The sequence below is a fragment of the Pungitius pungitius genome, chromosome 15, assembly GCF_949316345.1.
Source record: "Pungitius pungitius chromosome 15, fPunPun2.1, whole genome shotgun sequence".
In the NCBI taxonomy this organism is placed as follows: Eukaryota; Metazoa; Chordata; class Actinopteri; order Perciformes; family Gasterosteidae; genus Pungitius; species Pungitius pungitius.
Window position 1 is genome coordinate 6,023,593 of NC_084914.1, and position 22,741 is coordinate 6,046,333.

At 44.9% G+C, this 22,741-nt stretch overlaps 1 protein-coding gene across 1 annotated transcript in view; it reads right to left on the reverse strand.

Moving 5' to 3' along the window:
• The window catches only part of LOC119209862 (retinal-specific phospholipid-transporting ATPase ABCA4-like), a 29,790-nt gene extending 7,160 nt beyond the window's left edge, over positions 1–22,630 (reverse strand). Inside the window, exons 1-35 of the mRNA XM_037459475.2 lie at positions 21,567–22,630; positions 20,505–20,617; positions 20,193–20,286; positions 19,951–20,092; positions 19,687–19,826; positions 18,862–18,989; positions 18,494–18,691; positions 15,556–15,645; positions 13,343–13,580; positions 12,565–12,704; positions 11,924–12,040; positions 11,315–11,512; positions 9,345–9,550; positions 8,823–8,999; positions 8,035–8,257; positions 7,571–7,792; positions 7,258–7,462; positions 7,071–7,163; positions 6,288–6,479; positions 5,766–5,943; positions 5,444–5,575; positions 4,905–5,044; positions 4,673–4,810; positions 3,934–4,115; positions 3,716–3,821; positions 2,707–2,912; positions 2,380–2,434; positions 2,101–2,160; positions 1,631–1,803; positions 1,340–1,464; positions 1,096–1,194; positions 664–945; positions 500–532; positions 304–409; positions 141–215 (exon numbers count right to left, since the gene is read on the reverse strand). Coding sequence (XP_037315372.2) covers positions 141–215; positions 304–409; positions 500–532; positions 664–945; positions 1,096–1,194; positions 1,340–1,464; positions 1,631–1,803; positions 2,101–2,160; positions 2,380–2,434; positions 2,707–2,912; positions 3,716–3,821; positions 3,934–4,115; positions 4,673–4,810; positions 4,905–5,044; positions 5,444–5,575; positions 5,766–5,943; positions 6,288–6,479; positions 7,071–7,163; positions 7,258–7,462; positions 7,571–7,792; positions 8,035–8,257; positions 8,823–8,999; positions 9,345–9,550; positions 11,315–11,512; positions 11,924–12,040; positions 12,565–12,704; positions 13,343–13,580; positions 15,556–15,645; positions 18,494–18,691; positions 18,862–18,989; positions 19,687–19,826; positions 19,951–20,092; positions 20,193–20,286; positions 20,505–20,570 — 4,959 coding nt within the window. The 5' untranslated portion in view covers positions 20,571–20,617; positions 21,567–22,630. The remainder of the gene's footprint in view (positions 1–140; positions 216–303; positions 410–499; positions 533–663; positions 946–1,095; positions 1,195–1,339; positions 1,465–1,630; positions 1,804–2,100; positions 2,161–2,379; positions 2,435–2,706; positions 2,913–3,715; positions 3,822–3,933; positions 4,116–4,672; positions 4,811–4,904; positions 5,045–5,443; positions 5,576–5,765; positions 5,944–6,287; positions 6,480–7,070; positions 7,164–7,257; positions 7,463–7,570; positions 7,793–8,034; positions 8,258–8,822; positions 9,000–9,344; positions 9,551–11,314; positions 11,513–11,923; positions 12,041–12,564; positions 12,705–13,342; positions 13,581–15,555; positions 15,646–18,493; positions 18,692–18,861; positions 18,990–19,686; positions 19,827–19,950; positions 20,093–20,192; positions 20,287–20,504; positions 20,618–21,566) is intronic.
• Between the last annotated feature and the right edge of the window lie 111 nt (positions 22,631–22,741).

A 22,741-nucleotide genomic window follows, 5' to 3' on the forward strand; every position in this document is an offset into this window, starting at 1 on the left:
ATAAAAGCCTAACATTGAATTCCCCGTCGGTCAAACGTCCTTGTGACACAATGGACATCAACTGCAAAAGCAAAAGCAACGTACCAGCGAGTGGTTGCACATCATTTCACTTTTTGCTCCTGTATCCATCCCCTCCATACCTTCACATTGAATTCACTCTCCATGTATCGTAAGAAGGGGCCAGTCTCCTTCAGTGCAAGTCCAGAATGGTAACCCTGTGAAAGTGAACGCTCATTATAAAGTGCCCTTTGCACACACCGCACTCAGGACCAATAATAAAAAATGAAAAAAAACACAAAGTACCGCTGTGATGTTGAGCATTTGTCCCAGTTGTCTGAAGAAATTCTGAATGTCTTTGGGGTCGACGTCCAGGATGGGAAGCTGCCCCCCCACTGACAGACCTCCATATCTAAGGTCAGGGAACGCTTACGCTTAGTTTCCCACATCCGCCACGCAAGAGTCAGAGTGTGAATGACGACGATGAAATACAAACCATTACCTTTGTTCATTCACCCAGTACTTGCTCTTCAAACTGTGAAGTGAAATTGAGAATTAGATGAACGCCGCGTTGAAAAGGTCATCCCACTCGTTTTTAAGTCGTCTGAGTATTTCTGAAACACTTCTAATTCTCTCAGTTGGTGTTATATGAATGCAGGAACCCACCTGGTTCTGATGAGACTCGGGTAGGTTTTGACCAGGTAGTCGGAGATGTTCCTGTCCGTCAGGTCCAGCATCGTGTCGCCCGTCGCCTCCGTTCGTTGGCGAGGGGCCGCGCCTCCTGCCCCGATGGGACAGATGGGCATCATGGTGAGCTTCTTACTGGTGCTGCACTGGCAGGAGGGCGACGGGTTCCTCTGGTTCCACTCTGGACTCAGTAAGATGTTGTTGACCACGGGAGAGACGCCCGGGTTCTCCCACTCTGACGTGGTGTGATTACAGGGCATTCTGTGGAGAGATGAGGCGAGAGTAGAGCAAGTTTAAGTGATGCCTTTGTGACAATTTAGATCCACACCAGTCATTTTCAATTGTGGGAGTGAGACCTACGTTTGGACTAGCGCTACCACATCTTGTCCTATCAACACTCCTGATACTCACTCGAGTGGTTCTCCTTCCATGCAGCGTGTCCCCAGGCCTGGTTTGCTCAGGAAACGCTCTGCAAAGCGTTTCATTTTGGGGTCAAATGGTTGCTCGTTACTAAATAGGGGTAAAAAAAAAAAAAATGTTTAAGCCACCGAACTGAAGAATTACAAGCAACAAGAATCTGTCAGCAACCAGTGTGTATGTCATGCATGACTGTAAAAAAGCCGGTGTGTTGGAGAACTGCCAATGAAGGTCTGACCTGAAGAAGGTGAACTGTTGTCCGTACATCCAGGGGGTCAGAGTCAGACTTGGATATTCTCCAAATGGAGGGACGATCGTGGTGAAGATCAGCGCTATTAGGACAAAACTGGCAGGAAGGACGATCTGGAATCCCCAAAAATACAAGTCTATCATTTATAAAATACACACAGAGTCAATTGTTACTAAAAGTGCTAGCTTCATGTATTGCGATCAATCCACCGATTGTGTAATCTCATGTCACGTCACATCCACATCAACCATCAGTCCACGGAGCGCCGTGTCCTCGTACCTGTGCCAGGAAGTCTTTCTGGCTTCGTACAGCGTGGTGAAACCTCTTCACCAGCAGCGCATGGAACTGCTTCAGGATCAGAGTGGGGCCTTTAACCTGCCTGGAGCCCTTTCCTGCGCTGCTGTCTGATGCACCGTGCGCAACCCCGTTAGTCTGCACCACACCATCGTGATCTGTGGTAGAAGGGAGCGTAAGAGTAGGTCCTGTTCGTCAAATGTATCTACTGAACAAAGCTTTTGTCTCGCCTGAAGGTTTTGATTTGATTCAATTAAACGGGTTTTCAGACCTTAGATCACTAAAAGTGTTAAGAGTACTGGGTGCTTAATGCACTTAATGGCATTGAATATGTCACGGCAAAGCATACCTGGGAGGAAAAAACCTAAGATTGAAATTTTAAAAAAACATATTCACTCTACATGATTTCATTTAAAAAAATATTTAATTGCCAGAATTCTGCTCTCGTCTCTGACCTTCGTCTCCCTCTACACCAACTTTGCCGTCGTTTTTTCTCCGCTGTAACATCCACTGCTCTAGAAGTTGGAGCGCACAGGTGAGACACAAAACACATGCACAGACTACAGGGTTAAAAGCGACCAAAAACGATGCACCACACCACACGCAGCCACAAGGCGTTAAGAGTTGGGGAATGAACAATAACGGGCCGCAGCAACATGACAGCTGCGAGACGTGATGATTAATGGCGGGCTAGAGATATAGGTCAGAGAATTCTATTCAAGTGTGGTATTTACCAGGAGTGGTGGCATTATTGGCGGCTTCTCCATCAGCAGTGACCTTTATGAAGATCTGGGAGGAAAAAAACAACAGGGCTCCTTTAGACTTTCCAAATTAAATAGAGTTCATACTTTAAATTCAGAAGTGATATGATGTAGGTTTTTAATTTCACTTCATAGATTTTGGTCCATTGCTTTATTTAATTTATCTGAAACATTTGGGGAAAAATTCAACTCTTTTCAAGAATTTAAGACGAGAAACTAAATAAAGGGTAAACATTCACACAAATTCAAAGCGGGACTCTTTTATTGACCATCTTTTCATGCAGTCTAAGACGTGCCTACCTCTTCTAGTGACGTATCGGAGATGCCGAAGCTGCTGAGGCCCATGTCAGCGAGCGTCTCCTCCAGCTCCCGGAACAGGCTGGCGTACGCACGGTGTTTGAAGCCTTTATTGGGGAGCAGGTACGTCAGCTCCTGGCCGATCATCTCGATCAGCTTGGCTTCAGGGACGTGGTGGTGGATGAGGCTGGTGATGTTGTCGATGTCCCCTGGGGAGAAGACAGAAAATCAGCATTTGTGGAGCACGGCGGTTAAGAGTAGAAGTGTAGAGATCATGACACGGGATGGGAAAATGCTAATCATGCCAAAGACAAAAAAAACAGCATACAGAGTAAATGTGTGCTTGAAACGTTGCTTCTAAAATACAGTGTCCTCAAGCAGAGGAAGAGGTACATGGGTCAGTACCACCGTTGAATTATAAATGCGAGGGGAATTAATGATTTCTGTCTCTGTGTCGGCTTTGGGCCAATCGTGAGCCCTTTAACCACACTGAAACTCACACACACTTTTGCACTGCTTTACTTGTGAGGACCTTCATCGACTTTTTTCTCAATCAAAATCTTACTATGAGACTTGAGACAGAAATTCAGAGGATTTAAGGGCATTTATTCCAGAGATGGAATACTAAACTATCCCGCATAGGATATGAACCCGCCATGCATCACCAAGAACCAAACACTGACTCTAGAGAGACCCTGTTGTGTTTTTATTTTACCTGAAGACAACCATAGTTCTTCAACACGCAGGGCGGGGTGAGCAGAGGGGTACTCAGTTGGTTCTGCAACCTCAACATTCGATGGCACTGAACAGACCGGCCTCTAACCAAGACAAACACCATAGTTCCCTTGTTCCTGTGCTGAACTTGCCTTACCTCAACCTTCAATCTAATCTTTAAAAAAAGGTCCAGTAAGAATTTCCTCACATTCCCCCAATGAGAAAGCATGCACGCGTGAACAGAGGAGAAGCTCGGCAGTATGCAGTTCCCGTATGAGAAAGGCGAAGATTGACCCACCGTCCAGAACTCTGTCCAGATGCTGGTACTGGATCTGAGACTGATCTTTGCATCTGGTACAGATGGAGCAGGAACAGGAGCAGTCTGAGGCACAGTCGCAATCATTCTGATAGAAAGCAGCACAGACAAGAGACAGGTTTTTTTTCTCCAAAGTGTGTATTCTTCCTCCGTATGAGGAGACAGTATCTGGCTGATTTAGTGTAACGGATAACGCTCACCTCTTTCTTCTTGAGATCTTTCATCCGGCGGACAAGCGTCAAATAGAAACCGACTCCGAAGCAGTTCTTGAGGAAGAGGGGGGATCCGCTGCAGTGGAGTTGTCCTTTGGAGATGATGGCGATGCGGTCACTCAGCAGGTCGGCTTCGTCCATGTGATGAGTCGACAGGATCACTGTCCGGCCTGCACAAACGGACACGCGTTCGGTCAAGCGCTTTTTAGAATTTGGGGGATTCGCGTTCAAAGTGGCCCATTTCTATGGAGGGTAAATCAGAAGTTCGGTCTTGTGTTTATGACTTAACTTTTTATCTAATCGTTCTTGCCTCATTAACACGACAATGAGAAAACAATTTGGATCAGACAAAGAAAACTCATCACGAGAATAAAAAAAGTCTCCCTTGCCTCTCAGGGTTTTTGTACATCTTGCTTGAACAAAAAACTTTAAAGTGCTTTTGCCAACACATTATTGATTTTGTGAATGCATTTCTTTTTTCTTCTGCTGTGGCAGTGTGAATTTTTCCGTTTGATCAGCTCACTACTTAATTCAAGTGCCTCAGGAGAGCCTGTGAAATAATTGTCTTTCATTCTCCGGCGTCTCCTGAGCAGCAGTAAAAAGTGGACCTTAGTGAGTGAGATGTGTATGTGTTCAGAAAAAAATCCCGATCTAAAAGGTCAGATGTGGCGCTCGTGACGGGTTAAACCTGACTTTTCTGCAGGGGGGGATTTTTTTTTTTTTTTACCAGCTCTGTACTTCAGTAGGAGGTCCCAGATAGACCTCCTGGAATAGGGGTCCACTCCCGAGGTGGGTTCGTCCAGGATCACTACCTTGGACCCTCCGACGAACGCCATGGCAACGGATAGCTTCCTCTGCATGCCGCCTGTAGTGTGCGAGAGGCGTTCAGGTTCAGAACGACGACGAAGGGGAATCAATGCAATTTGCGCTAAAACCCCCGGAGAGACGGGCTGGCCCACCGGAGAGATTCTGGGCCTCGTCGTCCCTCTTGTGAGGCAGCCCGAGGTCCACCAGCATGTCCTCAACCTCCCGCTGGGCCTCCTCCTGCGTCCGCCCCTTCAGCAGTGAGTAAAACAGGATGTGCTCTTCCACTGTGAGACTTTGGGGGGGGAAAACACAGGGCAGCGATAACAATGCTCTTTTTCTTCTTGACTGAGGAAGAGTCTGGAATTGTTGTTTTGACAGTTTTTGGACTCTGTGGTTGCTTTGATGGGGAAGTGGATCCGTAACTTTTTGCCTTTCCCGGGTTTCAGGAACTGCTGTCAAACCCGGCGTGTGAAGAATATATTGATTTTAGGCCTGTTACTAAAAATAAACACAGTCTTAACTTTGGGAAGTTCAAATAGTGTGGCAACCTTAAACTAAAAAAAATGCAGTTTGTTCTTCAATATAAAAGATCTCCTTAATGTTTTATTCTTGTCTGGTGTATGTCCTCGAAACGTTAACATTGGTACAGTGAAATGTTTCCGGTTCTGTTTCAGTCCGTAATGGAACTCACTATTTGAAGAGAATGTTGTACTGCGGACACATTCCCAGGGAGGAGCGAATTGTGTCCATGTCCGTCCTAATGTCGCTTCCATTAATGTAGGCCGTGCCGGACGTAGGAGGGAACAGGCCAGTCAGGATGGACCTGGACGGAGCAGAAATACACATAAGTAATTACAATTTGTTTAATACATGAACCTCTGGTCCTGTATTGAACCTTTCAGCTTGTTTAAATAGCCTATTCGGTCAGATTTGAGTTTACATATTTTCTTTTGGCCTTTACTCCACAGAGTTGTTAAAGACATTTGTAACTTGTGAGATCCGATTCGGCTTACAGAGTGGTGGTTTTTCCGGCCCCGTTGTGACCCAAAAACGATGTGATCTGGCCTTCATAGAAATTGATGCTGAGACAGTGGACAGCTGGACGAGAACTTCCATCAAACACCTTCGTCAGGTCCTCTATCTGCACCCCCAATACCAGGCCCAATGGGTCAGGCTCAAAGAACAACGGGCCTGCATGGAAATAGAAAAAGGCTGAGTTAACACTTGCATTTTTATTCTATTCATCCAAATAAAAGGAAAAGATTGGGGGAACAAAAAACACATACAAAGAATGAATGTTTTACTCCATGGATCCAACTCAAATATGTGAGAAAGGACACCATTACGCCTTTTAATTGTTTCTTCCCCCCCCTTCCCCCCGAGTATTTTCTAGTCTGCTATGCAGTGCGTGGCGTGATACCCTTCTTGTCCACTAGATGCCCTCAGTGTCTTCCCCACAAGCATCTTCTGCAGTTAGTCCTTCTCTCACTTAGGATTTGCCTTCAGCTGCTTCAGCTCTGTGTTTGCGTCCTCACCTTCCTGACACTCCTCCGGGTTTGGACTTTCCTCTTGTCGTCTCAGCAGCTCCTTCTCCCTCTCCAGTTGGTCCCTCTTGCGTTGGTGCTTACAGGCTTTCCTGCCGGCTGAACCGTTGCAGGTGTAGGACTCTGGTGTGGCCCTGCCATCAACGTCCTTCTCCACGTTGTCAGGACCAAGATTCTCTGGATCTGAAGATGACAGATCGAAAGAGCTAAATTCTCAGTGAGGATGTGTTATCTGGTGAAGGTTTCTTCTTAATGTTCCCCTCACAGTTGACCACAACGTGGGGCTATGTTTCTGATGATAATAAAAAAGCATTTCTAACATTTGAATGGCATTAGAATTAGTAAAAATATCTTTCAATATATTTCAACTTAAGGTTACACGACTGGTACGGAGGTTACATAGGAACTTGTGCCGTGCTTGTTGTTGTTTTTATTGATTCGCCGCTTTCCAGGAGGAATTCATGAAATATTATACATTTGTATCAAAGGTCTAGAAAACTTGCCCTTTTCTGAACACAAACATTATGTTAGCAAGGACAACTTGGTTTCAGACTCTCCAATAAACTGTTGTGTGCCAGGCTGACTCACTTCCTGGTGAGGGAGAGAATCTCATCTCAGGGGCGACTCTACTCATTAAAAACATCACGCTGACCGTTCCAATACAATCCCAATATTTAAGCTGGAATTAAAAGCTCTTCTGGGAAGCAAGTAAAGCAACAAACCTGCAGCAGCAAGGCGGCTCCTCGCTTGCGAAGAGATTTTAGAGACACTGACCTTGACCAGCCATCGCTATGTGTGAGGGGGTCCGTGTTTGCCAGTAGGAGGGCTGCAACGGGAAGTAGAAAGACCGACCAACGCCGTACTGTCCTGTGAAGGAGGAATGCGATATAATCCGTGTGACCAACTCGTGGTGCCTACAGAGAGCGGTGAAGCAAACAATGCAGTCTAGTAGTAGTCCAACCCGGGAAGACGTTATCCAGATACCAGGCCAGGACGCCGTAGAGGACAGCATCAAACACCATCATGAGGAGGGAAGTGAGGAACGAGTAGGAGTCTTTCTCCAGCGGGCTGGTCATGATGTTGTCCCACTGCAGACCTAAACCCTGCTCCTCGTACCGCGACAGGTACTCCGTCCCAAAGCCGAAGGCTACAGGAGACAACAAGCTCTAGAGAAACAGTGCAAAAAGAAATACCTGCATGTTTGGCTGCACTTGGAGGAGAACATGTTTTTTTCTATACTGGCAAAACAAGTCACATCGAGACATCAGACATACAGCAGCCAACTTTATGTTCTTGGTGATGCGGTCCTGCCAGGCGAAGCAGAGGACATGCGGCAGATAGAGGGTGAAGTAGATGATGCCGCTGCAGGCGGCCGCCATGTTGGCCTTGTTGAAGAACACGCTCATCAGGAAACACTGCATGATGGTGGCCACGGTGAAAGTCAACAGGAAAAAGAAGACGAGGACAGGGTCGCTGTAATTCAGCACCTTTCCACCCTGAGAGGAGGAAACAGTAAAGATAGGTGTGTGATTCCATTGAGGAGGCCTTCACTAAAACAACGGACTGCACGAGTAAAACATCTTCCTCCATTAATGGAGCTTTTAAAAACCATCCAACAGGGGACACTATTGCACGCTGCAGAAATATTCAAAACCCATCCCGAGCAAGCGAAATAAAACTTGACCCCAAGGTTTCTCCATCCTCCTCCTCCTTTGACCCGTGCACCCTGCATCCTTACGATGATGATGAAGGTGAGCAGCGCCGTGCTTGCGGTCATCATGACGAAGCTGTCGATGAAACACGTGTACCAAATGACGCCGTTGTCCACCCCCATGGCTTTGAGAGTCTCCTTGAGGCGCAGCTCCTTCTCCAGCACAATGCTCTTCACGGTCATGGACACAGAGTAGATCCAGGCCAGCACCATGAACATGGGGAAGCAGCGGTTCAGTGTAATCATGAAGCTGGAAACAAAAGGGAGGAGGTGCACAGAGGGGAAAAGGAGGTGAGGATGTGACCCCCCCGAAGCTGGATCGAGAAATAGGTCTATGATGATCCATATGCAAATACAAGAATATGGAACTAAACAACTTTAGTTGAATCTAAAGCCCCTCAAAGTTATAATATCTTCAACCAAGTTTTGAGAAGGTACAGTGATATTTCTTCAAGGGTTGGCCTCTCAGAGGGGGGCACTGAATCAACCAACACTCATACATCAAGCAGTTCTTCACTGAGTTAATTCATATATTTATATATTACTGAATTGATAAGCAAAATAAGCTGTTAATAAGACAATGTGGACGATTATTTCCCATTTATTTAAGTTCTGCTGTTCTCCAATGCACCTACCACTCCTTCGGGTTGCTCCTTTTTTTATGTGGTAAACTGTTGTTAACTTTAGTAAATAATTCTGTTTCATTTGGAATTATTCATGTTAAATGTGTTACACATGCTCTCATGGTCGCCCTATTTTTTGGGGCGTAATGGCGTGAGCGGTGTGGTGTCACATCAGGGTGCCGGTTCACTCACAGGTCATCCACATAGCACGGATACGGCATCTGCTGGACGTAGACCCCGAGTGGCCAGTCTTGGCCCGTGTGAAGCTTGATGATGCCGTGTTCGATCATGTCCTGCAGGTAGGCGAAGCCCCCCCAGATGTACCTCTGATCCTCCATGGGGTCTGCTCTCGGGCCGGGGTCCCAGTACCTGAACGCAGAGGGTGAGTGACAGGTGGCTGCGGGATCTTTTATTTAAAATGTAGCAACGTGAACTGTTACACAAGCAATTTAGCAAAGAGGGTTTAGAGGTTTTTTTGTGTGTGGAGAAAAAAAACCCAATAAAAACGTTGTCAAAGTACAACATCTCAAAAACAGAGCCAAACACACACACACACACAGATCACATGTGCACTGCTAAGCGGTGCACTGCTAAGTCCAAGGGCGAAAGCCCTCTTACAACCTGATTAATCAATTGTATAGAAGCAGGATACAAATACCTAAATATATTTTATCTTTCCAGAGGTCCAATTTTTTCCACACAGCTGTTACCAACCTGTCTCTGATCTTGTTGGTGCGCTCCACCGCGTCAATGTCCATGCGGATCTTGTACTTGACATGCGACGGGACACTTGTGGTCCAGGGGTACATGTCCATGAAGACCACGCCGGCCCAAAACTTGTTCTCCTCCAGCAGGTACAAGGCCTGGTGGGTCATCTGGGACTCATCGGTGTAGGGAACAAACTTATCCAGGTTGATGCACTGTAATCAGGTGATTTGATGGTATAACGGTTTGTGGAATCATATATAAAAAAGCACAAAAATGCTAATGCTCTTTTATTCACGGTCCTGCTGTGGTAACACCAAAGCGAGTTAACTAGGTTACTAGTTATTATGTGTGTTTTCTCGCCACATCAACTTTCTTATTCTTTGACTTATATTTGTTTTTTTGGTCATTTCTTTTATGCATTGTTGATGTTAATTTAATTCTGTTATATTTCTTCACTTATCTGTATTGCTGCTTCCCCGTAATGGAGGAATTGTCCCGTCTGGGGATCTAATACATTTTATCCAGTCAAATTAAGTGATTAAGCATTGCAGAGAATATACTTGTATACAATATCAAATCCTTTCATTTTACTACGCTGATTTGCAGTAAACTAGAAGAAATACTGAAATAAAGACGGATTTTGTGCAAAAATATGTTTATTTTCCTCAAACTAAGATATTATGGTAAAGAAAAAAAGCTAAAATTTGGGGTCTCTCAGTTATTGTATTTGACCAGAAAAGTTCACACAATCCCCTTATTGGTCGTTTTATCTGTAGCTTTGTGAATTTCCATTCAGTCTTAACAGAACCATCTTTCACTGAGGTGATCTGGTGACATGGGAAAATCTGAGCTACTACATTCATCTTTCAGCGACACACACAAACACACACACACACACACACACACACACACACACACACATATACATGCATGCAGGAAGGAAAAGGCAAAACATGACGCTAGCTCATGTGTATCTAGACACACAAGAACAGCTCCATACAGCTACACGCAGACAATTGGGTTATCTTTATCTCACACACACACACACACACACACACACACAGGGCTCTCTGACCCCCAACATGCATGTGTACACCGTGTCTAATGTCTCCATTCACACTAATGTACAATACCGCGTGAGCGCTCAAAGCGAGACGAGAGACCACTTCCCATTCATTTGAAGGCACCATACATTCACTGCACAATAATGTTCCCTCAGAGATGGGCTGAGAAGACAGACCCCCACTGATACACATGTTCCAAATGGGAATCCACTGTGAGAAACATGCCCCTGATGGAGTGAGCGGAACTAATGCTAACCGCAGCGCTCGTTATCCTATGGCCCAACTCTGGCTGACAGCTATACCTAATTGGTTAAACCGCCCGGGTTTCTTTGTGGGGCTCCGCAGGGTCTGGATGCTGAACTGGACTTGGAGACAAAGGGTTGAGATTGAGATGCCCGTACTGATAGTGCTCTCACCGAAAACTGCAACCCCCGGGCCCCCTTTAAATCAGAGAGAGAGAGGGAAGGCGAGGAGGATGGATAATAGTGATTTGCCTCTCTTTTATTTCGCAGACGCAGGGGTCTGTTTCAATGCGGGGGCCATGCACTAAAACCGCATTGAGCTCATAGGGTGGGGAGGTGGGGCAGGGCGGGAGGGTGACTCACTGCTACCTACTCCCCACTTCATCACTGGATCCACAAAGAGCGCGAAGGAGGAGTGGGGGGGGGGGGGAGAGGGGGAGGCCTAGCGGACTGGGAGAGCGGCTGTACGGCGGTGCTAAGTGGCCTGATCTGTTTCAAAAGGGGCCCGGCTGCAATCTCCTGGGAGCAGACCTGGAAGACTGATGCACCTGTCTGGAGAGCTCAGAGTTGGTCTCACAAAAAAAAAAAAAAAGGCTGAACACACGGGATGCTGGGAATGCACAACATTCGAAATAAGGGAGGACGGATAGATGGACAGCTGGACTCTTACCTCGCCATACGTGTTGAACGTGCGTATCATCTGGTCGGTGATGTTAAAAATGTTCCTCCAGTCAAAGTCGGGCATGCCCGCCTCCCTGTTGTTCTCTGGACCGTTGTGCAGGAAGTTAAGAACGTGTTTGGTGGTAAAGTCGGTGTCCACCAGACTTTTGTCCATGAACTCCATCACAGTCGGGTTTCTCAGCGTGTCCTGCGGCGATTGAGGTAGAAACGACTGCGTGTGATATGGACGAATGTCATGGAATAACACAGTAACAGCTGAATGTGTATTACGGGAAAGGAAAAGGCCCTCGGGTTTCAAGTCACACACATAATTACATTTTCCACAAACAAAATGCAAATTCTAAATGTATATCCCGAGTCAAAACGATGCTTATTTGCTAAAGGCCGCAGCCTTCAGATAGAAATGTGGCAGGTCAATTCTTCCAAGTTTCAAATTTGACATGAATCCATCAAATTGATCTGTATCCACATGTTTCTGTTGGTTTCTTCTTGGTTAGGTATAAGTAGGGCTTATTCTACTTTACTACTCAGATGTTCTTTACATTTTAAATACTTGTACAGGTTTGACTCCATCTTTGTGTACATGCAGTATTCCTACCCTGATCATGTTCATCTGCAAACTGTTGTCGAAGAAAGTCCAGAGTTGAGGTCCCAACTCCTCCCAGGCCTTGGCCATGTTCTGCAACCTCTCCAACTCCTCGAATGTTGTGTTGGCCTGAAACAAGCACAAGCACAAATATTCACTATATCAAGTCAAAGTAGAGTTCACGGATTCTTTGAGTGATCGGGCACAATCAACACACGACTCCACCGAGGTGTGCCGATAACATTGATTTGAACTCTGATTCTGTTGTTGGACCCGGTAAAATGATCATTTTCTAATTCTAATCTCAGATTTTAACGGTTAACTGCAGTGAGCTCCATGCAACCGGATCTCAGCTCTAATCAGCAATAGACCTGTTTTGTTTAATCACCACTGAATGAGATGTGATGGACTGACAAACATTCTGCGTTAGCTTTCATTACTGCACCCTCACATTCAGTTTATTATTTAAATCCCCCCCGCCCCCTCCTCTCTCACATTGCGAAAGGTCAACCCCCCGCTCTGCCTCGGTAGTCAGCTCATTCCTGAGAAGGGTGGGGACTTAAAACCGATGCATAGGGTGGTGAAAGAGAGAAAATGTGAGGAGGAAAGACGGGGGTGGGGGGGGTCGGGGCAAGAGGTGGTCTCTCTCTTACTCTCTTTAATATCTTGTGGACGGCAGGGGAGTCGGGAGTGTACAAAATCTTTCCCATCAGCAGGGGCTTGACTGAATTCCACACAATTTTGGTGATGGGGTTGGACTCCATGGTCTGCATCAAGTCGTTGCAGGATGAAGCTAATGGAAGAGCAAATGCCAAAGAAACAGAAAGGTTAGAAGAGGATAAAACAGTTTTTGTTTCTTTTACTCTCCAGACCTGGGCAGCAGTTTTTTTTTCCAACAAAATAAATCAAATTGATGCTGTTTAGTTGGTTTGATGGAAGGACATGGATGGACTACAATCATTTACAAGACCGCTTTATAAAAAAGCTTAGGTTGACCATGGACCTCATTTCAGGAAACCTATTAAAAAAAAAAAGACATTTGAGAAAAAGGGAATCTGAAGGGCGTAAATGCTTTCTCATTCCCGCATCACTCCACAGAAAATGGTAGACAGGTCGACAGCATTTCTTATTTGCAACCCCTATCCTCCAAATGGTGCCGTGATGAGATACCATTGGATGCCCTGCTACCAAAACTCTCATACGCCCTGCTATTGTACGCTCCAGATGAAAGCAATGCATATGATTATACAACTCTGAATGACTCATGAAAGCTCCCAGGCAAACATTTCCAATCCTCCCAAATGCAATCTTTAGAAAATATTATCTGAACTAGATTGACTTATGTATTGTAGTACTGTGTTATAGCGCTGCACTGTGATGCTAAGAGTGATGCATATTCTCCCCCCCCCCCCCCCCCCCCAGCACACTCACTGGCAGTGTCGTCGTAGACGTAGTTGTGGTTCTTGGTTGCGTTGACCCCCAGAAACACCTTGTAGTTGTTGTCCTCGTACCAGTTGAAGGACAGGACCCTGGAGCCGCCCCCCTCGGGGTAACCACAGAAGAGGCTCGACGCACTGGACATCAGCTGGGTGAATGAGGAGGGACCCCCGTTTTGAAACAGAGACGAAACGGCCCTCAGGAGCTCCCGGGAACTCTCCCGGTCCATCAGCTGTGAAATGTCAGAGATAGAGAGAGAGAGAGAGAGACAAGCACTTAGTGATCAATGGACCTGCTCGGGTGATACAGCTTTAAAACCTCCATTGGACCCGGCTATAACCTGCCTTCCAACTTGGGAGTTTCGTGTGTCACAGTTTAAATTTAAATCTTCAAAAAAGCATAGTTACAAACTCAACACAAACACATTCTAAGCATTTTATTAACAGGACTCAGTCTACAGCCTACCAAAAACCCTGCCCTTTCATTAACTGTCCTCAAGTGGTAACAGCAAAAGCAACAGTTGTTACCACAGCCGTTCTCTTCCAAAAGGTATTTGACCAAAGTCTGATAAACAGAATACAAACTAGCCCGAGTATTGCTATAAAGTCTAAATCTTTGGCTTCAAACTATTTGACCTCTTGTCAGATAATTATCCTCAGGCCAGGGATACTCCTGTCGTCACATTTGTTGATACTGTGTGAATAGCACACAGCATAAACGATCACTAGAAAACAATAGTTTGAAGGATAAGCAAAACATGTCGGACTCCTCTCACACGGACTAAATATCCTCCTATTGATTGAACAAAAATAGCTCCATCCAAGTGCGTTTCTCCCCGGGACGAAACGTTTCCTTTTGTGAAGAAATGCCAAGGTGGCTGCCAGCAATTTTGAGATTCATGTTTGAGGTTTTTTTGTCCTCAAAAAAATATATATATTGCAAGTCCTTAGATGTGGTCACAAGGGATCAGATTTTAGGTGGAGCTGTGTTCTTCCAGCACCATTTGTTCAAAAGCCCTCCTTACAATTTGAAATGACGATGGTAGTGTTACATTGAAAGTGGTTTCAGAGGTCAGTGTTTAAAATGACTCATTGGTTGTCTTTACATGCGCAAAAGACACATGCTAAAATAACACATGTGACTTATTTTGCTCTTATTCCATTTCCTTATTTTTCATCACACACAAAAACACACACACACACTAAATTGAAAGGAAGGAGAGGTGGGTAATGACAGCATTTGGCTCGCCGCTCTGTCCCCACAGTGATACAAAGGACCCACCTACAGGATGTCACCTCAGAGGAATGTCTCTCCCTCGAGCCCCCCCCCCCTCACCCCCCCTCCCTCTCTCTCTCTCCCTCACCCTGCCTCAGGTGATGATGGGATACACAACCCCCCCCCCCCCTCCCTCCCCCCGGGACACGTGGTGAACGTGCTGAAACACATAACACAATCCCACTCACTCCGTCTTTGTTCTTGTGTGTGCTCGACAACCTTGTACATGTGCAGCTAATAAAAGCACACACAAAGATAATTGAATGTATTATATTTCTTTACAATGTCTAGCATTTCTATTCTATCCTTTATCTGCAAGATATGATAGATTACATAATATCTATCATGTTTCCTTGCAATACAGTATATGTTCAATTATATATACCAACATCATATATTTATTTATATTAGTTCAATTCTGTTCACCTGGAATATTCGGTTCTATTCCATTCTGTTATTTTACAATATCAATTGTATTCATCTATATTATGTATTCATTTACAATATGTTTTACATTACATTAAATTCCCCTACAGTATCTAAATGTATTCTGTTCCATCATAATCCATTTAATTTATATTACATCTGATTAATTAAATTCAGTGACGTGCACAATTATACATACAGAGACCACATCTGTACTTGCCAGTTCACACACACATACACACAAACATGCACGTGTTTCTACACACATATCACATGAGCGTGTAGTGACGCATCAGGCTGTTAACACACACACACACACACACGTACACCTCATATTGTTGAGCCCATCACTCAGCCTCCTCCTTGAGCAATTCTCTCACTGGGAGCAGCGGAAGAGACGAGTTTCCTGCCGGGCTAAAAATATTGGTGCCTGTGATCCTGTTGGACCGAGGAACAGAAGAGAGGAGCAGCAGAAGAGATTGATGGTTTTTTTTTTGAGCACTTACAACTTGGAGCTTCTCCGACGTCACCTTAAGGACCCGACCCCAGAGGCGCAGGTCGATCCCCTCGGAGCTGCGGTCCAGAACCTGAGGCATCTGGGAAACACAGTCCGGAGGGGCGTCAGTCAACGGAACAATAGTCATACAGTGTAAAATGAAAAGGAGGACAAACAACATTTTGCTCGTCCAATTGCTGCTTGCAAAGAATAATCTATCCTTTTCTGTTTGTATATGTAGACAACACCTAAATTGTGTAACAAAGGAAATGAACCTCTTTTAAACTTAAACTGCATCAGTTGTTCGGTACCGAAACACACTTCCGCTCAAGCTCCTTTGGCGATTTTATCTTGAGACACCATTAGCAGCGGGCGTTAGAAAATGCCCGGTCAGAGCAGAGGGCCGAGGGCAACGGAAACCCCGAATGCAAAGACAAACATGCACATGTGATATCCTTCCTCCCGCATTCCTCGCACTTGCATTTCAATGAACGACGGAAGGAGGGCGGCGGTGCAGTGGGAAAGTGAGAAGGCGAGGGGAATAGAAAGGGAGGGTGTGGAGAGGTGGATGGGCAGAGGTCACTGTGATACTGGGCTTTAAACCTAATAGGCGTAATGGGATAAATGCATAGCTCTCCACTAAGATGCTAGTGTAGTACCGTAGTAGTTTGATATAAGAGTCAATGGACTTGCATGCATTCTCATATTTCTTCAATATGTATATGCACCTTGACATAGTTTGTAACCAATAGGTACATGTGCACACAAAATAAAAGATGGAATAACAATTACTCATTTACAGCCTCAGAAACTGTTTCATACTATTGTGCTGGATTTCAATATATTTTGATGGGGTTTATACACTCACCAGCCACTTTATTGGGTACCCCATGCTAGTAACGGGTTGGACCCCCTTTTGCCTTCAGAACTGCCTCAATTCTTCGTGGCATAGATTCAACAAGGTGCTGGAAGCATTCCTCAGGGAGTTTGGTCCATATTGACATGATGGCATCACACAGTTGCCGCAGATTTGTCGGCTGCACATCCATGATGCGAATCTCCCGTTCCACCACATCCCAAAGATGCTCTATTGGATTGAGATCTGGTGATTGTGGAGGCCATTTGAGTACAGCGAACTCATTGTCATGTTCAAGAAACCAGTCTGAGATGATTCCAGCTTTATGACATGGCGCTTTATCCTGCTGAAAGTAGCCATCAGAAGTTGGGTACATTGTGGTCATAAAGGGATGGACATGGTCAGCAACAATACTCAGGTAGGCTGTGGCGTTGCAACGATGCTCAATTGGTACCAAGGGGCCCAAAGAGTGCCAAGAAAATATTCCCCACACCATGACACCACCACCAGCAGCCTGAACCGTTGATACAAGGCAGGATGGACAGGTGTACCTAATAAAGTGGCCGGTGAGTGTATATATACATACAAAATGTTACAAATTAAATTCCAATGGCACGTACATTTTGTGCACTATTTAAATATATTAGAGTTTATACTCATGATTAAATAGCCTTCAGGCCTCAGCGATCATAATCAGATCATAATGAATGAGGACATTAATGTAGAAAATAGCAGAAAAGCATAATAAAAGCAACACGGAATGCATAATAAAATGGATTGCATACATTTTTAAGTCGTGGTAATACAATCGTCAAACTGTGTTAATCATTGTCATTATTAAATCCATCCATCCAACATCCATCAATACGCTTCCATCATGTAACTCCTTCAGAGAGCGGTAATGTAAGACACTGCATTCCTGTCATGCTCTTACTGATTTAGTCGGGCCATTTTACGAGCAGATGACCAGGTGCACTCTTCAGACAGGCACATGTTGGGAACGCCTCTATGCAAGTGGCAGCATCCCGTCCCACAGAATAACTCACCGACTGTGGGCGGGGTCAAGCTAAGCCCATTAGAGAAACAGGCTAAGACGGATAATGCAATGAGCTGTAACCTGACTCACCCGACATATATAGAGGAAATTATAGGCTGTGGAGGGGAAACAAGTTCAACATAGTAGAGTTTAATGATGTATGTCCGTTTTATAATGCTATCTTTATTTTCTTAACTATTCTATACGGATAAATATACTTCTCAAAAGAATCCAATAAAATTGTTTTGTTTATTCTCCACTCAGAAAAGCTCCGTCTTATGGCGTCCCCTGTGTTTCTTTCGTTTGGTAAATATATTTGTAAAGAATGCGAAACCAAGCGCATGAGTTTGTTCCAAAATAAAGCCATTGACTACGTGAGCCGATCTGGCAGAGCGAGCTAGAATCAGCTTCACATGCAGTCCTGGCATCAGCAGCAGCTCGACCAAGAACAATGAGCCACCAACACATACGTGGTCACAAGGAAGTGAACAATTCACAATGTTTGTTCTATTACGGAAACAAAATCACAGTATCTTAAAAAAAAAGAAGGTGGGTTGTGGAATTTAAATGTATCTGGGGACACATTCAAAAGAAGTAGGATTTTCCCTTCGTCTTCAAAGTCTAGTGATATTTCTTATAGTCAACAAATCCCATTAAAAAGACCAAAATCAACAATGACTTTTCTGTGTATCCAAAGACAGATATATTGCACTGGGCCTTGGAGCTTGATTGTGACATCTCCATTTATTAGTATGAACACACACACACTGCAGTGTGTTCTTACTTAGTTCCACATACACTGTCCTGCTGACGGAAATACACCAAATATATTTATATCAATTTTAATACTTCAGAGGATCTCGGACTGGAAATAAGGACTAATATGTCAACAAATTAAGTAAAAACAGGGAGGAAATTAAGTGTGTGATGAACAACATCCGCTTTACAACAGGAAGCAATGACAAATACACAATAACGTAGGACAATTTATAGTTAATAATGAATGGGTGATATACTATTGTATATTTAGGAACCTCACTGTGCCATCAGGCTCACCAGTTTGAAGATTTTGAAGAAGTCCATGTTAGCATAGAGGACGTCCTCTATCTTCTGCAGCTTGGGCTGGGTGAGGGCACACATGGCGTTGCGGACCCCGTGGAGGCCCATGCGACTGGGGAAGATGATGAAGCGCTGCAGCAGGGTCTGGCTGCAGGCAATGTCCTTCAGCTGCAGGTCTGGAATACCAGAGGCGAACTGGGGAAAAACAACAAAAAAACAGAGGGGATGCTGGGTTTATTGTGGCGCGTGTCGAGAAGAATCCTCATTTCACTGAGTGGATTAGCACTTCATATCAAAGTTATTCCGTGTTGTTTTTTTCAAAACAAGCTGAAATGACTTTTCCCGCTCATCCCTCCAAACGGCACCTCTTCCAGTCGTATTTCGCCGTTGACCAGCTGGTAGACAATAGACTCCGAGAGGCTGGCGTTTCGCAAAAGAAAGGCCGTCAGAACTTCGTCATCCTTCAGAATATCATTCAGCTTCAGACCACGGCCTGCGAGGGACATCAAAAGCAGAGACGGCAAAAGGTCAGAAACACTGAAGGCCGCGTTGACCCGACAGTCACACTGGGCGACACAGAGGAAATGATTCAAAGCAAGAAAGACTGGCAGGGATTTCCAGGATGTTTCAGGGATATCCAGTGAGCAAGAGGATGGAGGTTTGTACGCATGTCCGTGCCAAAAAATGTTCAGTTAACTTGAATGTAAGTCATATTAAGAACAACCATTATATCTCATATCGTTTACGTCCACTAGGATCCAACTTTGGATCCAACATCTGGCTACTCAAGAAATGGTGAGGGTACAATGCTAATGTACAAGGCCTTATTTAGCTAAATGCTACGTAGAAATGCTACTTTTGAGTCAAGGAGGTTGTGCTCTGGCAAGAAATGAAAGGAATTGCAGAAAACCACAAGATCTAAAGGTTAAGATCAAAGTGCTGCCACGGTTTCCAGAGAAGGGGGGGGGTTGTTAGAGTTAATAACAACTTCAAAAGGAAATCGCGTTTTTAAAAGGAACACATGTCCACATTTAGTTTCAAAATCTCGGCCCGAAATCTATAATCAAAGACATCTTTTCGCTTCTGATTACAGTGTTGTTCGAGCAACCAATAACCAATACCTTTTACTAGGCATCTCACTTTGGAGGAAAGTGCTGCTGCCTGAACCCCTTCTCACATCTCCTCCTTACCCGACACCAAAGATGGGTTGTTGCGCAATGTCTCCATGAAGTTTGAGAAGGACGACACGTCGTGCCAAAGTCGGCCGAGCTGCTGGACCTCGGTCTCCTTGAGCAGAAGCTCCTGGGCATCCACATAGAACCGGGCCAATCTATAGCCAGCCCCCAAAAAACACACGCGATTAGTCTAATTAGTCATCATTCTGTACCCTCTAATTTTGGGGTCCTGGTACTGTGGAGGTACTCAAGGACAGCGAGTGCTATGATTAGCCTTACACCGAGTTATTATAGTTGGAGACGACGCCCGGGGACTCTCCTCTCGTCGGGTATCGGAAGCAGGGGTTGTTGACGTTGCAGAAGATGCCCTGGATCCAGGGCAGAATCCCGGCTGAAGGCATGGCCTTGTTGGGGAAATGACCTGACGAAATAAGTGTATGTGAGGGCCAGTGGTAAAGATGTGTTATTCTCCCGCATGTAAGGAAAAAGCACAAGCAGACTAGTAATAGAGTTACATTTACATTCATGTTGTTGGTACAGTGGATTGGCCTTCCTGAGCCACACCAGACCAATGAACAGCAACACTGGCCAGCAGATCTCCACCAGGAAGCGGACCTGGACACAAACAAGCGAAGTGCGCGTTACTAAGTGCACACAGAGACACCTGCACAATCTAAATCGAACACAGCGGAACAGAACAGATCCTACACCTACCAAGACCTCCTGTGGGGATTCTATTAGATGGCTGCTGGAGGCTGTGGGCCGCGCTGCTACTATATTAGTTCTGCATTATGCTGAGTAGGGTTTCAAAGGGTCATAAAAATGATTCATACCTTCTGTCTCTTGCGGAGGGTCCAGTTTTTCCACAGTAACAGGCGGATTTGAGCGCCCGTCTTCATTGCTCTTCAGCTTCACCCCTGGAAGGGGTCATCAGACTGTGACGAACCTGCAGGCACGCAACTCCATCAGTAGCGCTCGCAAAGACACCGGGCCATCGACCGGAGGTGAGGTCACTGAGATCATTCACAGACTTGTTCGGTGTGGCCTCGCTCTTGTTTCTGACCTGACTTTTGCTTAATACTCTGAAACATTAGAATAGGAGATGATTTCCAATGGTCAACCTTTGTTTTGTTGAGGCTTTTTTTGGTCTGATGTGTGTGCTTTTATGATTTTAATTTCATTTTTTTTTTTTACACTAAAACCCACAATCACTAATATTTAAACTGATAATCCATCACTGTTCTTAACAACATATACAAGAGGATTTGGTATGTGATTGATAAATCCAATTTATTCCTCATCTCACATACTAGTGTATTCCCAAAGACAAAGTCATTTTGGAACTGAACAACGACAAAAAAAAAAAAAAATAATAAAAAAAAATCAAATGTCAGTCACACGAACACGCTTTGTGCGGAGGAGCTCAGAGAATGTCGGACACGCAGAGTAATTTGCTCAGAGTGACATGTCCAATAGATTACCCCAGACTGGCAGACCGACGGTGTGGGGGACGTAAATACTTGTCTAGAAAAACAAGAGGACAAAAGACGGAGACTAAAACAGCAGGGTGAAGGCCATCATTATGTGGGATTTCTCTGAAATCACCTCATCACTCAAAACAGTAATTACACACAGGACCACGACATGAAAAAGTGTAGAAATGTTTTCCGCATTTGTAAAAAAAAAAAACTGTGTGTATGTTTAAGTAACAGGATAGGAGGAGCCGCGAGGGTAAAACACAAAGAGCATCCAAGCGGGATCACCTTTGTCACACCTTGACACTTTGTTTTGAGCAGCGCGAGGACAGACGGTGATTAGCAGCTACATACCTGTCTGCTCCGACGTCATCGTACAGCACGTCCCATTTTGTCAACAAACAAAAGCGGTCCGCTTACCTGTTATGGAATGATGTAAAAGTCGTACGACATCGAGAGAAACCGGTTCAGAAAGAGGCTGAAGTAGCAGCAAACATTAAGTCAGGTGGAAGAGCTGTGTATTTGTCCTCGCTGGCCACTCTCTCTCTCTCTCTCTCTCTCCCTCCTTCTCTCCCCCCCTCTCTCTCTCTCTCTTGCCGGCAGGTCAGCAACTCTCCTAATCTGATTGCTCTAATCTCCTCGGCTAACATGGGCAGGCATGAAAAAAAAGAGACAACAGTCGACCATTTTGAGGCAGAATTAGGGGGACAGGTTTGCAAGAGAGAAAATAAATGACAATGGTGGAGTAGAAGGACCATCTGTGGGTATGGGGGGGGGGGGGTCACAGGTTCAATGAGCAAAGGTGCCAAAACAAGTGTTGAAGTAAACCTATAACTCATGAACAGGATTGACGCCGTTATTCTCAGTCTTTGGGGTCAAATCAGAGTCTGAGACGAGTAGGTGCGGCCTGTCGTTGGTGCCTGCAGCGACTCGCGCCTCTGAGCAGCTCGACCAGGCTGAACGGGTGACAAAGGTAATCGGGTTTGGAGAATTAGAAGCGACTTACCTGCTGTTAAAGACACAGCTAGCGCACCCGCGAGGCGTAAACCTTCACTAACATTCCAAGTACATTAAAATAATATTATTGTGACTGGATACAAGGCGGGAATACACAACATGACAGAGTCTGTAGCACACAAAGTAAACCTGTGTCAAAGTGGCTACAGAAATACAACATACATAACCCTGCTCCTCATACACACGGATCAAACATTGGAACAGGCAGAGACATGTTGGGAAATAAACAAAGTAATTTGAGTAACTTTTCTATCAAAACTTTGTTCCCACATTGTTAAATATGATGATTTTCCTTCCTGTTGTCTATAAATTAAATTGTGTTATCATGGGCTTAGCGGTTGGCCAGACAAAACAATTCATTTCCAGCAGACTCTAGGAAACTCAAAATGAATTATGTGGCTATTTTGTGTAAAAAAATTGATGATTAACAAACTAATAAATGGAAGTTGCAGCCCCAGCGCGTTTCTCAGATTCTCCCCATGTAGCAACACATACACAGAAGGCAGCCATTTAAAACTATAAACATATGCAGTTCTTCTTCTATAAAAGGCACTGAAAGGAAATATAAAATAAAAACT